Raw genomic sequence first — 15,515 nt, 5'->3', positions numbered from 1 at the left:
AACACCCTCTTCCAACAACACAAGAGAAGACTCTACACATGGACATCACCAGATGGTTAACACCAAAATCAGACTGATTATACTCTTTGCAGCCAAAGATGGAGAAGCTCTATACAGTCAGCAAAAACAAGACCAGGAGCTGACTGTGGCTCAGATCATGAACTCCTTCTTGCCAAATCCAGCCTTAAATTTAAGAAAGTGGGGGAAAACACTAGACCATTCAGGTATGATCTAAATCAAATCCCTTACGATTATACACTGGAAGTGATAAATAGATTTAAGGGACTAGATCTAATAGACAGAGTGTCTGATGAACTATGGGCGGAGGTTTGTGACATTGTACAGGAGACAGGGATCAAGACCATCCTGAGAGGGTAACAGGCAGGAAGGCCAGGGGTCTCCAAACGGAGGAAATAGGCTGCAAGTGTCAGACATTTTTATCTCTCTTAAGAGGCAGGAGGAAACAAACTAGAGGTATATTTTTCCTTCTCTATACAAATTTAAAAGGAGGTTTCTCTTAAAATACTGTGTTGCAATAATGACACCTAGTTTCACCTGAAGTTAACTATTCTCAAACCTTGAGCTAACCAATGCATTTTTCTTATGGAAATGTTTGTCTTAAGCTATGTTAATGTACTATGCATTTACCCCAGACTCTGTCTTCAAGTCAGTTCTGCCTAATGGCTAAGAAGCTACTTGACAAAACATTATGTTATACTCAGATATTGTTCCCCTAATCTATGTAAATGAAACTATTTGTATGGTAATCTGCCTTTCTACAAGATTCAAGTATGGCCCTGAATGAATCCTCTGGAGCCAAGATTATCCCCAAATCCATCTATGGATGAGGGGCCTGGTGCCATTCTGAGTTTTAAGACATTCCTTTCTTTCATTAACAGACTGCTAGTGACTATATAACATCCACATGAAGACTAGCAGTGGGGTACTCTTTCAGCCCCCTTCTGATACATATGCCAGAAGCTTTCTCTATCTCCTTTATACTTTAATAAAACTTTATTACACAAAAGCTCTGAGCAATCAAGCCTTGTCTCTGGCCCCGGATTAAATTCTTCTCCTCCGGAGGCCAAGAATCCTGGTGTCTTTTCATGGGTAAGCAACAACTTTTCAATCCCCAAGAAAAAGAAATGCAAAAAAGCAAAATGGCTGTCTGAGGAGGACTTAAAAATAACTGTGAAAAGAAGAGAAGCGAAAAACAAGGAGAAAAGGAAAGATATAACCATTTGAATGCAGAGTTCCAAAGAATAGCAAGGAGAGATAAGAAAGCCTTCATCAGTGTTCAATGCAAACAAATAGAGGAAAACAATAGAATGGGAAAGACTAGAGATCTCTTCAAGAAAATTAGAGATACCAAGGGAACATTTCATGCAAAGATGGGCTCGATAAAGGACAGAAATGGTATGGACCTAACAGAAGCAGAAGATATTAAGAAGAGGTGGCAAGAATACACAGTAGAACTATACAAAAAAGACCTTCACGACCCAGGTAATCATGATGGTGTGTTCATTCACCTAGAGCCAGACATCATGGAATGTGAAGTCAAGTGGGCCTTGACTTGTTCACTACGAACAAAGCTAGTGGAGCTGATGGAATTCCAGTTGAGCTCTTTCAAATCCTAAAAGAGGATACTGTGAAAGTGCTGCACTCAATATGCCAGCAAATTTGGAAAACTCAGCAGTGGCCATAGGACTGGAAAAGGTCAGTTTTCTTCCAATCCCAAAGAAAGGCAATGCCAAAGAATGCTCAAACTACCGTACAATTGTACTCATCTCACATGCTAGTAAAGTAATGCTCAAAATTCTCCAAGCTGGGCTTCAGCATTATGTAAACCATGAACTTCCAGATGTTCAAGCTGGTTTTAGAAAAAGCAGAGGAACCAGAGATCAAATTGCCAACGTCCACTGGATCATCGAAAAAGCAAGAGAGTTCCAGGAAAACATCTATTTCTGTTTTATTGACTATGCCAAAGCCTTTCACTGTGTGGATCACAATAAACTGTGGAAAATTCTGAAAGAGATGGGAATACCAGACCACCTGACCTGCCTCTTGAGAAACCTATACACAGGTCAGGAAGTAACAGTTAGAACTGGACATAGAACAACAGACTGGTTCCAAATAGGAAAAGGAGTACATCAAGGCTGTATATTGTCACCCTGCTTATTTAACTTTTATGCAGAGTACATCATGAGAAACACTGGGCTGGATGAAGCACAAGCTGGAATCTAGATTGCTGGGAGAAATATCAATAACCTCAGATATGCAGATGACACCACCATTATGGCAGAAAGTGAAGAAGAACTGAAGAGCCTTTTGATAAAAGTGGAAGGGGAGAGTAGAAAATTTGGCTTAAAGCTCAATATTCAGAAAACTAAGATCATGGCATCTGGTCCCATCACTTTACGGGAAATAGATGGGGAAACAGTGGAAACCATGGCTGACTTTATTTTGGGGGGCTCCAAAATCACTGCAGATGGTGATTGCAGCCATGAAGTTAAAAGATGCTTACTCCTTGGGAGAAAAGTTATGATCAACCTAGACAGCATATTAAAAAGCAGAGACATTACTTTGTCAATAAAGGTCCGTCTAGTCAAGGCTATGGTTTTTCCAATAGTCATGTATGGATGTGAGAGTTGGACTCTAAAGAAAGCTGAGCACAGAAGAATTGATGCTTTGAACTGTGGTTTTGGAGAAGACTCTTGAGAGTCTCTTGGACTGCTCGGAGATCCAACCAGTCCATCCTAAAGGAGATGCATCCTGAGTGTTCATTGGATGGACTGATGTTGAAGCTGAAACTCCAGTACTTTGGCCACCTGATGCAAAGATCAGACTCATTGGAAAAGACCTTGATGCTGGGAAAGATTGAGGACAGGAGGAGAAGGGGATGGCAGAGGATGAGATGGAGGCATCACTGACTCAATGGACATGAGTTTGGGTAAACTCTGGGAGTTGGTGATAGACAGGGAGGCCTGGCCTGCTGCAGTTTATGGAGTTGCAGAGATCGGACACAACTGAGCAACTGAACTGAACTAAATAATGTAGTGTGCAGCTTGTAGAATAGAAAAGTTACATATATCAATTTTCTTGTTCCATCAACTTTCATGTCTTTGGCAATCCAAATATTTGACCTTCAGGGCAGTGCAGAGTAGTCATTAAAAGAATATATTGTGGTGACCAACCTCCATGACTTAAGTCTCAGTTCAGCCTGAGTATATATGATTGGCTAAGTAAGTCTTATATGCTCTTTGCATCATTTCATCATCTATCATGATATAAGTGGAGTGTAAAAGCTCTAAATCATGTCTGACTTTTTATGATCCCATGGAATGTAGCCTGCCAGGCTCCTCTCTGTCCATGGGATTTCCCAGGCAAGAATAGTGGAGTGGTTGGCCATGCCCTCCGTCAGGGGATCTTCCTGAGTGAGGCATCAAATCCACGTCTGGGTTCTCTTACATTAGTAGGTAGATTCTTTACCATTGCACCACTTGGGAAGCCATCATGATATAAATTAATCTTTTAATATTGATTTATTTACTTAAAATTGTATATATCTACTTATAAATCTATAAAATGATGGCAATAGTCTCTACTTCATAGGGTTGTTGTGAGGGTAAGTGGGGTTTACCTAGAGTGTTGATAACACTGGTTGGCATAGAGAAAGTGCTCATTTAATGTAAGCTTTACTTGCAATAACTTTCTTGCTGTTATCTGCAATGAAGAACTATCTCTAGTCCTTTGCAGTCTCTGAAGTAGATAAGTAGTGGAAGGAAGTTAAGGTTCTATCCCAAGTGACAGCTTGAAACTACTACTGGGAATTTCCTGATGGTCCAGTAGTATAGACTGTGTCTTACAATGCAGGGGGCAGGAGTTCAATCCCTGATCAAGGAACTCAGATACCACATGCCATGGGGCAACTAAACCCACAGGCCACAACCACTGTGCCCATGCACTCTAGAACCTATATGACACCAGTAGAGAGCCTACATGCCACAACAAAGATCCAGCACAGCCAAAAATATCCCAAAACAACAACAAAACAGAACAAAATACTACTATTTAGACTGTTGAAACCTTCCACAAGAAAACTTCTCAGGCAGTTACTTGCTGAAAGGATGATTTACATTTATAATTAATGTTGATCTTATTTTAATCTTTGGCATTTTATTACCTAGGTTCTTGATGTATTTAATCACACAATTACCCATAGGTTCAATTTATTGTTGTTGTTTATCACTACAGAATGTCTACTACCCATTTTTTTAACTTCTGGATTTTTATTGAGCAGGGACGTAAATAAATTCTGTCCAGTGGAGAAGATAACCTTAAGGTTACAGTTTATTGCCCTGTTGAACATCAACTCAGTTCAGTTAGTTCAGTCGCTCAGTTGTGTCCAACTCTTTGCGACCACATGGACCATAGCACGCCAGCCCTCACTGTCCATCACCAACTCCCAGAGTTGACTCAAACTCATCTCCATTGAGTTGGTGATGCCATTCAACCATCTCATCTTCTGTTGTCCCCTTCTCCGCCTGCCCTCACTCTTTCCCAGCATCAGGGTCTTTTCCAGTGAGTCAATTCTTTGCATCAGGTGGCCAAAGTATTGGAATTTCAGCTTCAACATCAGTCCATCCAATGAACACTCAGGATGGATCTCCTTTAGGATGGATTGATTGGATCTCCTTGCAGTCCAAGGGACTCTCAAGAGTCTTCTCCAACACCACAGTTCAAAAGCATCAATTCTTCAGTGCTCAGCTTTCTTTAGAATCCAACTCTCACACCCATACATGACCACTGGAAAAATCATAGCCTTGACTAGACAGACATTTTTGACAATGTAATGTCTCTGCTTTTTAATATGCTGTCTACGTTAGTCGTAACTTTTCTTCCAAGGAGTAAGCATATTTTAACTTCATGGCTGCAGTCACCATCTGCAGTGATTTTGGAACCCCCCAAAATAAAGTCAGCCACTGTTTCCCCATCTATTTGCGATGGAGTGACAAGCCCGGATGCCATGATCTTAGTTTTCTGAATGTTGAGCTTTAAGCCAACTTTTTCACTCTCCTCTTTCACTTTCATCAAAAGGCTCTTCAGTTCTTCACTTTCTGCCATAAGGGTGGTGTCATCTGCATATCTGAGGTTATTGATATTTCTCCCAGCAATCTTGATTTCAGCTTGTGCTTCTTCCAGTCCAGCATTTCTCATAATGTACTCTGCATATAAGTTAAATAAGCAGGGTGACAATATACAGCCTTGACATACTCCTTTTCCTAATGACCAGTCTGTTGTTCTATGTCCAGTTCTAATTGTTGCTTCCTGACCTGCATATAGGTTTCTCAAGAGGCAGGTCAGGTGGTCTGGTATTCCCATCTCTTTCAGAATTTTCCACAGTTTATTGTGATCCACACAGTGAAAGGCTTTGGCATAGTCAATAAAACAGAAATAGATGTTTTCCTGGAACTCTCTTGCTTTTTCAATGATCCAGTGGACGTTGGCAATTTGATCTCTGGTTCCTCTGCCTTTTCTAAAACCAGCTTGAACATCTGGAAGTTCATGGTTCACATAATGCTGAAGCCCGGCTTGGAGAATTTTGAGCATTACTTTACTAGAGTGTGAGATGAGTGCAAGTATGCAGTAGTTTGAACATTTTTGGCATTGCTTTTCTTTGGGATTGGAATGAAAACTGACCTTTTCCAGTCCTATGGCCACTGCTGAGTTTTCCAAATTTGCTGGCATATTGAGTGCAGCACTTTCACAGTATCCTCTTTTAGGATTTGAAAGAGCTCAACTGGAATTCCATCAGCTCCACTAGCTTTGTTCGTAGTGAACAAGTCAAGGCCCACTTGACTTCACATTCCATGATGTCTGGCTCTAGGTGAATGAACACACTATCATGATTACCTGGGTCGTGAAGGTCTTTTTTGTTCAGTTCTTCTGTGTATTCTTGCCACCTCTTCTTAATATCTTCTGCTTCTGTTAGGTCCATACCATTTCTGTCCTTTATTGAGCCCATCATTGCATGAAATGTTCCCTTCGTATCTCTAATTTTCTTGAAGAGATCTCTAGTTTTTCCCATTCTACAGTTTTCCTCTATTTCTTTGCATTGATTGCTGAGGAAGGCTTATTTATCTCTCCTTGCTATTTTTTTGGAACTCTGCATTCAAATGGTTATATCTTTCCTTTTCTCCTTGTTTTTCGCTTCTCTTCTTTTCACAGCTATTTATAAGGCCTCCTCAGACAGCCTTTTTGCCTTTCTTTTTCTTGGGGATGATCTTAATTCCTGTCTCCTGTACAATGTCATGAACCTCCATCCATAGTTCATCAGGCAGTCTGTCTATCAGATCTAGTCCCTCACTTCCAGTGTATAATTATACGGGATTTGATTTAGGTCATACCTGAATGGTCTAGTGGTTTTCCCTGCTTTGTTAAATTCAAGGCTGAATTTGGCAATAAGGAATTCATGATCTGAGCCACAGTCAGCTCCCAGTCTTGTTTTTGCTGACTGTATAGAGCTTCTCCATCTTTAGCTGCAAAAAATATAATCAATCTGATTTTGGTGTTGACCATCTGGTGATGTCCATGTGTAGAGTCTTCTCTTTTGTTGTTGGGAGAGGGTGTTCGCTATGACCAGTGTGTTCTCTTGGTAAAACTCTATTAGCCTTTGCCCTGCTACATTCTGTTCCAAGGCCAAATTTTCCTGTACATCAACCAATATTCTTATGCCAATGTTCCTTTGAAAGAAAGTGAAAGTGTTAGTTGCTCAGTTGTGTCTGACTCTTTGTGGCCCTGTGGACTGTAGCCCCCCAGGCTCCTCTGTCCATTGGATTCTCCAGGCAAGAATACTGGAGTGGGTTGCCATGCCCTCCTCCAAGGGATCTTCCCTACCCAGGGATCGATTGCGGGTCCTGCATTGCAGACAGATTCTTTACCATCTGAGCCACCAGGGAAGCCCAATATTCCTTTACAAAATACCTATTGATATTTAGGTTTTCAAATGCTCTGTGAAGTGGCTTTAAAACCTGGTATGTATACAGCCCCCGTCCCCCCCCAAATTCTTAATCCTTCCACCTTCCCCAACCTTGGAGCACACAAACACAACCTAGCTTAACAGCTTTATTTCACCCCAAGAGTTTTTCCTTTAGGAAAATAGCCAGGACAATAATCTAATCTTTGAACAGTGTGTTCAGTAGACAATAGTTAAAAGTACCTATCCCCAAACACATTAACTACAGCGAGGTTTGCTAGATTTTGACTCTTCAGGCAAGTGAACATTTGCAAAACCGTACGTATCTTAGAGAAGAAAACAAAAACGGAGAAGAAAGGGAACATCTGCAGAAATCTCCCCCCATACAAAGCACCCATCAATACAATATAAGAGAAGCAAAATCCAGAGGAAGAAAAAGAATTTAGAGCATTTATAACCATCTCACATCAGGCACACAAACCCTTAAGACAAAAATCCTTCTTAATTGGTTTCTAAACTACTCCTGAAATTTTCATGTAAGTACCCTCTAAATTAAAACTTAGCTCTGTCTTTTAAAGAGGAAATTAAAAGTTACTGTATCTCAGTGAATTCTCTCTGACAATGAGACTTTTAACCTACGATATACCTTGCATCCTATATTATATACCTAAAACACTTTTACACAGAAGACTTCTCTTTTATTAAATGTATCAACAGTATATGGGAAGAATCACTTCCAGTTTTTTACAGCCCCAATACAAAATGCTTTCTCATAGAAAACATTTGTGACTCTTTTATCAAGCAACATTTTTTTTAATTTATTTTTTATTTGAAGGAAAGTTTCTTTACAATGTTATAATGGTTTCTGCCATACAACAACACAAATCAGCCATAATTATACATATAGCACCTCCTTCCTCTCACCCCTCCCACCCCTCTAGGTTTCTTAAAAATATAATTTATAATTCAGAAAGTATTACAATACTACCATACATGGAAAATATAATATCACACACACACACACACCAAAAAGCAAAGTATGCTATGTCTTGGCTTCCCCTGTTCCTAATTACTCTCTAGATGAGACTTCCAGTGGAGCAGAATCACAAAATCCTTGAACACAACTGCTTAATTTAGCTTCTACTCTGACTAGAGTTACAGGAATTCCAGTCCTTGGCTCAGCTACAAGATTCTGTATCAACAATTATTTCTCAAAGCTAGAATTATGCTTTAAACAACTAGAGTGGGTATTTAATGGGCCATTGGTTCTAGTTCATGTCTGAACTCTCACAGTGACAAACAGGTACTTTCTGCATGACTGGTCTGGTACCCTCTGTGCCCTGCAAAGTCAACTCCTGATGTAGGTAAATCAAGTTTAGACTATTTGGGGGAAGAGACTTAAAACCACCATAAAGACAAAAGTCATCCATGTAATATGCTTGTGAAGAATTATATTAAATTACTCTTACTGATGTCTTATCAAAGTAATGTAAAAACTACTGCCTATAATACATCTTTATACACCCTGAAAAAAATTATTTCTCAGATAAAATTACTCTTAAACTTACTTTCTGTTACTTATTTATGTTCAGAAAATTTTTTTTCTTTTTTTTTCCACTGCCACCCACAAGTGGAAAGCAAAATCTGATATTAGAGGAAAAAATGTGACCGAGTTACTGAACAATGCCTGGAAATAGACATCTCAGCAGGGTCCCCAATTCTCCTTTCTATATTTTCATTTCCTGTAGCTAGAAGAGATAAAATACTACCCACAGTCAACTTCCTGGAGTTTCAGCTTCTTGGGGGAAACAAATAAATGAACACGCTTTTTTACCCTAATTCTTTCCATCTGGGCTCACTGCCTTCTCCAGCCAGTATGAGAAGCAGCTCATACAGCATTGCCAGGACATCTTTTAATATAAAAATTAAACTCCGCTCATATCTATAAAGTCACCAAATGTCCTGAGTACATTCTCCAAACACAGCTCAATCCCAAAAGATCATGTTTATAGCTGAGAGGACTCTGCAATCACAAACAGAAGCCAATGTGCAACAACTACCCACTTACTATATTTTGAGTTTCCACAACCGAGTTTTATAAAGTCAAATGCTGTCTATCAACTCTTCAAAATAAGTTTACCCAAACCCATCAATACAGATTTTACATTTAATTTTTTAAAGAAATAGTCTGTTCTTTTTGTCATTTACTCCCATTCCTGAATAGCATGGGAGTGATTTGTTGATACCCTTGATTATTCCACATATGAGCCTAATTTAAACTAATGGCATCTTTTATTTTTCAAAATTGAAGAGAAAATAGGGCTATTATGGATCTACTCTCCATGAATTATGAAGACATCAATTCAGTAAGATCTTTCTTTAAAGAATTTCTTCTTGAAGCCTTTTGCTGAATCACCCACTGTGTATTATAATTCAAAAAATACAAGCAGAGACTGAAAATAGGTTCCGCAGTCAATTAACTCCCAGCTAACTCATTTTTCACATGCCTTCCATACTGATTCCAAGACAAAAACAAAGGTACTACATTTATTTAAGGGATGGAATATTATCCTTTCAGCCAATGTGATTGTTTGCCTACTTCTATATGGCTCATTCATTCTTTGGCACCTGGGGATGCTAATGGGGTATATGTACGGCTTTGGGGATCCAGTAGGAATGTGGTGGGACTATTCCTTTGAGGGACCACATCAACTGGATTCCATCTACAAGAGAACAAGTCCATAATCCATTTATGTTCTGAGGCATTTACAAGTTCATTTTACTAACAAGTGGTCAGGGGACTTCCCTGGTGGTCTAGTGGTTAAGACTCCATGATCCCACTCCAGGGGGCCTAGGTTCGATCCCTAGTCAGGAAAACTAGATCCCATATACAACTAAAGATCCCACATGCCACAGCTAAGACCCAGTGCAGCCAATATATGCGTGTGTGTGTGTGTATATATACATATGTATATATATATTATATGCTTCCCTTGTAGCTCAGTCGGTAAAGAATCTGCCTGCAATGCAGGAGACCTGGGTTCAATTCCTGGGTTGGGAAGATTCCCTCGAGAAGGAAATGGCAACCCACTCCAGCCAGTATTCTTGCCTGGAGAATCCCATGGACAGAGGAGCCTGGCAGGCTACAGTCCATAGAGTTGCAAGAGTCCAACATGACTACATATATATATATATATAAAACGAGCAGTCAAAACCAGAAATAACTGTTGTGGGAAGAACCATATTGCCTTAAAATTCATATGTTGAAGTCTTAACACCTTGCACCTCAGAATGTAAATATATGGACAGACAGCCTTTAAAAGGGTAAGGTAAAACCAAGTCCTATGGGTGGGCCCTAAACCAGCCAACATCATAAATTAGGACAAAGGCACAGAGGGAAGAGATGGTCATTTACAAGCTGAGGAGAGAGACCTTAGAATAAATCACCCCTGTGACACCTTCATCTCATATCATTTTATTATGAGAAAATAAATTTCTGTTGCTTAAGTGGTACTTAGCTATGGCAGCCTAGCAATCTAACATAGTCACCTCTTATCCAAGGACTACTGAGCTTTGGTAAAGGCAGCCAAGGTGAGGCTATCCAGACAAGACTCTTCCTTGAATGCTTGGTGCAATGATTCTGCAGTGGGTCCCGCCAAGCCGTCAAACAACACCTCCAAGCTCTCTGTCACCCAAGACCTGTGTGTGAGATAACACGGGTCACCCAGAACAGACAACTGATACTCTAGAAACTTGTTCTTGGCTTTGTAATCTGGGTATCCGGTTTTATCCCTCCAGAGGTAATTAAGCTTTTGAATCCACACCAAGTAGATATCACAATTGTATTGCACAAAGCAAAATTTCCTTTTAAACTTACAAAAAATACGATATAAGATTTTCTAGCTGGGAGAATTGAGGAAAATATCCAGGAGGAAGAAGTGTTTAAAGAATGAGCAATTGGACTTCCTGGTGGTCCAGTGGTGGAAAATCCACCTGTCAATGAAGGGGACACAGGTTCAATTTCTGGTCCCAGGAAGATTCCTCATCCCTTGAGGCAACTAAGCCCTAGCCGCAGCTACCGATGCTCAAGTGTTCTAGAGCTCAGTGCTCAGTAGAAAAAGGAGCCCCCACAATGGGAAGCCCACTCACCACAACTAAAGAGTAGCCCCTGCTCGCTGCAATCACAGAAAGTGCGCACAGCAACAAAGACCCAGGATTGCCCAAAATATACACATTTAAAAGAAATGAAGACGGAGCAATATTTTGGCAATCAGAGATGATTTTTACATGTCTTAGGGATAAGAAAAACAACTGCAAAAAAAGTTTCTTTTGTAGATCTATGTATTAGTTACTATTTAGTAAATTACAGATTCACCAGGATGCCAGGACTGCTGTGCTGCATTTACAATCTGACCAACTTCAAGACAATGATTCTCAGACTTTGATGTGCCCCAGAATCTCTTGGAGGACTTACTGACACACAAATTGCTGGGCCCAACTCCCAGAAATACTGACTCAGCAGGTATGAGGTGGGCCTGAAGGATTTGCATCTCTAATAAGGTCCCGGGTGATACTGATGCTGCTGACTGTTCTGAGAACCATCACCTCAAGAAAGAGAATAACATACAAACAGCAAAGCACTTTGTCATTTGCAGAACTCACAGGCTTAGGGAACTTTCCTAAGCCATGGAGAACTACTGAATACTTTCAAAACTGCAAACAGCATTTGATTTCGTTCAAATGATAATCTATGTTGGAAAAGGTTGACTATAAAGTCTCCTCAGAGGTTTTGCTTAGTAATGTTTTTTCATCTAGTCAATATAAGAACAACTTTTACATCACAAGGACAGAGGCTTTGAAATTTTTGTCAGGGACTTTTGAAAAAGTCCAAAGAAAACACACAAACAATGTCTATGTAACTCTCTTCTTTTACTTGATATAACTAGTTGCAAATTCCTAGTTTGATTGAATTAGAGTACTAATATGAACAAAGATAACTGGCAGGCAAGTCATGATCGTTAATCGGTGTCTTTGTTGGTTCTTTAATTAGACATGGATATAAATCTGGAATGGATATACCAGTCCAGAAATGAATGCTTCCAAATTATAAAGCAAAGCAAAACAAAACGAAAATCACTTAGTGGTTAACTCTTGGGTTACACTTTAAGTTGTATATTTGTGTTGTCCAGTTAGAGTATCTAACCTGTCGCCTTAAAGAAAGCTAGAGAGAAAGGGATTTCCATGTTAAAAAAAAATGGGATGGCAACCCCATTCTTTTGAGTACTTCCTACAACTGATTATAGGGCATTTTAGCATGCTTAACATCCTGCAGTATTTGTTCTGATAACGTGAAAACAGAATGGACTTTGGAATCAACTGATACGGACCCAAGAATTTGAAAAAGAATAGATACAGGTATAGTATAACTGAATCACTTTGCTGTACACCTGAAACTAACACAACATTGCTAATCAACTATACTCCAACATACAATAAAAAGAAAAAAAAAAGATATGGACTTGAATCTGACCTGTACCACCCATAGGATATAAAACAACTACTCAGCACCTTGGCATCTCAGTTTCCTGATCTGTAGAGTATAAACACTAGATCTGCTTCTTGTTTATAGAGGGTATAAAGATGAAATAAGAGTGTGTGCTGGCATTCCTAGTACACTGGGTGACATGTTGAAATTTCTTTCATTATCTTACTAAAGCCTGCCTTACACTCTATTACCTACTATCTAGCATACTAATGATATCTTGGATAACAACATCTCTTGCTTATGTGATAAAGCCTGCATGTCCCAGTCCCATGCTTGCAGAGACCCCTTAGGAAGCACACACTTTAATGCACATATGACCTCTTATTTATACTCCAAGGCAATCCAGAGTTTCTCCTCCACTCATCCCATCTTCTCCTGGCAACACCTAACTCCTCGCTCAGTCTGTTCTCTAAGTTCAGCCCCTTCCACATCTCCCCCATTACCTCCCCAAATGCTTCTGCCTCTAACCTCCCACCAAGACCCACTGCTCCATTGACTACCCCAGGCCCACTCATTCCCAAGTTCCCCCTTTCCTGGCAAGCAGCCAATGAGGCACAGCACTTGGGGTACCATATCTTGACCCTGGCCTTCCTGGGTTCTCACCGCTGCCCACTGCTAGCTCATCCATGCACAGTCAGCTGTCAGCAGCATCCCACGTTGGGACCATTTGGTCTTCACGGGCCCGACCCTAGTCTTCTGTAAGTGGATTTTAGGTTTCAGAGATTTTAAATATGTCTGACCTTTCAGATACGCTGAAATTTGAGAGTGAGAAGCACCAAGACATTCTTTTGTGGAACTACAGAGATACATTCTTCAACTTGTCTCTGAAAGAAGTACTCTTTCTCAGGTGGGTGAGCACTTCCTGTCCAAATGCCGAGTTCGTGTTCAAGGGCGATGATGATGTTTTTGTGAACACCCATCATCACCTGAATTACTTGAATAGCTTATCTGGGAACAAAGCCAAAGATTTGTTTATTGGTGACGTGATTCATAATGCTGGAACTCATCAGGATAAGAAACTCAAGTACTACATCCCAGAAGTTGTTTACACTGGCGTCTACCCGCCTTATGCAGGAGGAGGCGGATTCCTCTACTCCGGCCACCTGGCCCTGAGACTGTACAATGTGACTGATCGGGTCCTTCTCTACTCCATCGATGATGTTTATACTGGAATGTGCCTTCAGAAACTCAGCCTCGCTCCAGAGAGACACAAAGGCTTCAGGACATTTGATATAGAAGAGAAAAGTAGGAGTAACATTTGTTCCTATGTAGACGTGATGTTGGTACATAGTAGAAAACCTCAAGAGATGATTGATATTTGGTCTCGGTTGCAGAGTGCTCATTTAAAATGCTGAATTATGTGCAAACTACATTTTACATAGAAATGTATCTCAAATAGTTCCCATTTGTGTTCTCCTCCATTAGAGGTCATTTCTATGTAAAACCATCAAAATTACCTTTATAGGTCATGTCCATTTGACGGCCTCTAAACCCTTCAGTTCAGACGGTAAAGTGTCTGCCTGCAAGGCGGGAGACCTGGGTTCGATCCCTGGGTCGGGAAGATCCCCTGGAGAAGGAAATGGCAATCCACTCCAGTATTCTTGCCTGGAGAATCCCATGGACAGAGGAGCCTAGGGGGCTACAGTCCACAGGGTCACAAAGAGTCGGACACGACTGAGCAACTTCACTCACTCACTCACTCACCAGAAACAAAGTCACTGTGTCAAGAATTCATGGGTCTCCCCTTCAAAACCTCTTTAATGTCCATCTCTATTTATTTTATTTAGTTGACACTTTTATGACCCTTTCTATGAGCTCTCTATGTAGACCTGTTTTTGTTAGTCATCACAACCCCAGGGAGGCAGGCACTGCCACTAACTGTTATAGATGAGGACCCTGAGACAGGGACACCTGAAGTTACTTTCTCTAGGTCATGTGACCAGGAAGTAGCAGAAGTAGAACCCCAGACTATCTGGCTCCAGAGCACAGAGTCTGCCTTTCAGCTCGAGTGCCTCTTGCCACCCTCTTGTCTGAAAACAGAAGCCACGGCTCCTCCTTTTTTCTCTCCCGACTCCTATTCATCCCTGCCACATCTGTGCCCTTGTTTCCCATACAGTCTCCAACATAAGAGAGTTTTCAAAGATGCCAACGTGCCCGCAGAAAGGATGAAGAGAAACAAGAAGAAGTAACTGAAGAACTGAAGAGATGCGTCATGCAGGGGAAGCAGACGCCCTTTGTTTATTTAAGCAGGCAGGGTTACTTGTCGAGGCACAGGACCTGAACGCAGAATGGTACATGAGGGCTGCAGAAGCTGTTCAGAACATAATCCAGTGCTGCCACGCCATCTATGATGAGAGAAAAGAGACATCACTGGATTCAGACACCACTGGATCGTTTTCCAGGACGGTAGATAGAACTGAAACCAGCAAGGAGTAAGAGCCCGTGCTGCCAACATCAGGTGTGAGTGAAATTGCAGCCTGCCCTCCGTCTGCTGCTGCTGACAAGCTTTCAGCCCTCCCTTCTCCCATCTCCTCTCCTCCCTCCAGTCAGCAACTCTTCTTGTCTGTTCACTCGATGCCAGACCTGGTATGCCGGTTGCTCTACTGTACTATTGTGATTCTCAAGATGCTGTACTGTAAGGTTAAGCACGTTTTGTTTATTTTTGTGTTTGTTTTTTATGTATTATTTGAACGAAAAGTATAGCTGATTGTGTTAGCTGAGTACCTAGGCTAACTTTGTTGGACTTATGAACAAATTGGATTTACGAATATGCTCTTGAGAGGGAATTTGTTCATATGTAGGAACTTACTGTATACCATCTAAGTATTCTGAAACAATGTTCTTCCCCAACACAAGGGCATTTCCCCCTCTGACTTTCCTTAAATATGTGCAGATCCTTTTTTTAAAAAAATAATTTATTTATTTTAATTAGAGGCTAATTACTTTACAATATCGTGGTGGGTTTTTTGCCATACATTGCCCCCCACCCCCAGT

At 40.7% G+C, this 15,515-nt stretch overlaps 2 protein-coding genes across 12 annotated transcripts in view; one reads left to right on the top strand and one right to left on the bottom strand.

Moving 5' to 3' along the window:
- Positions 1–15,515, bottom strand: part of RBMS3 (RNA binding motif single stranded interacting protein 3) — an 817,173-nt gene that overhangs the window by 573,256 nt on the left and 228,402 nt on the right. The gene's annotated exons all lie outside the window — the stretch shown is intronic.
- LOC102397471 (N-acetyllactosaminide beta-1,3-N-acetylglucosaminyltransferase 2-like) lies at positions 13,253–13,876 on the top strand. Its single transcript, XM_006070578.4, has one exon. The coding sequence runs from the start codon at positions 13,253–13,255 to the stop codon at positions 13,874–13,876; it is 624 nt and encodes a 207-aa protein (XP_006070640.2).

The sequence above is a fragment of the Bubalus bubalis genome, chromosome 21 (genome assembly GCF_019923935.1).
Source record: "Bubalus bubalis isolate 160015118507 breed Murrah chromosome 21, NDDB_SH_1, whole genome shotgun sequence".
Lineage (NCBI taxonomy): Eukaryota > Metazoa > Chordata > Mammalia > Artiodactyla > Bovidae > Bubalus > Bubalus bubalis.
Note: the sequence above shows the minus strand (reverse complement) of the source record. Positions and strands in the feature narration are given on the sequence as shown.

Bases quoted from the DNA above. Each gene is read 5' to 3' on its own strand.
- LOC102397471 (XM_006070578.4), top strand. From the start codon at position 13,253: ATGTCTGACCTTTCAGATACGCTGAAATTTGAGAGTGAGAAGCACCAA.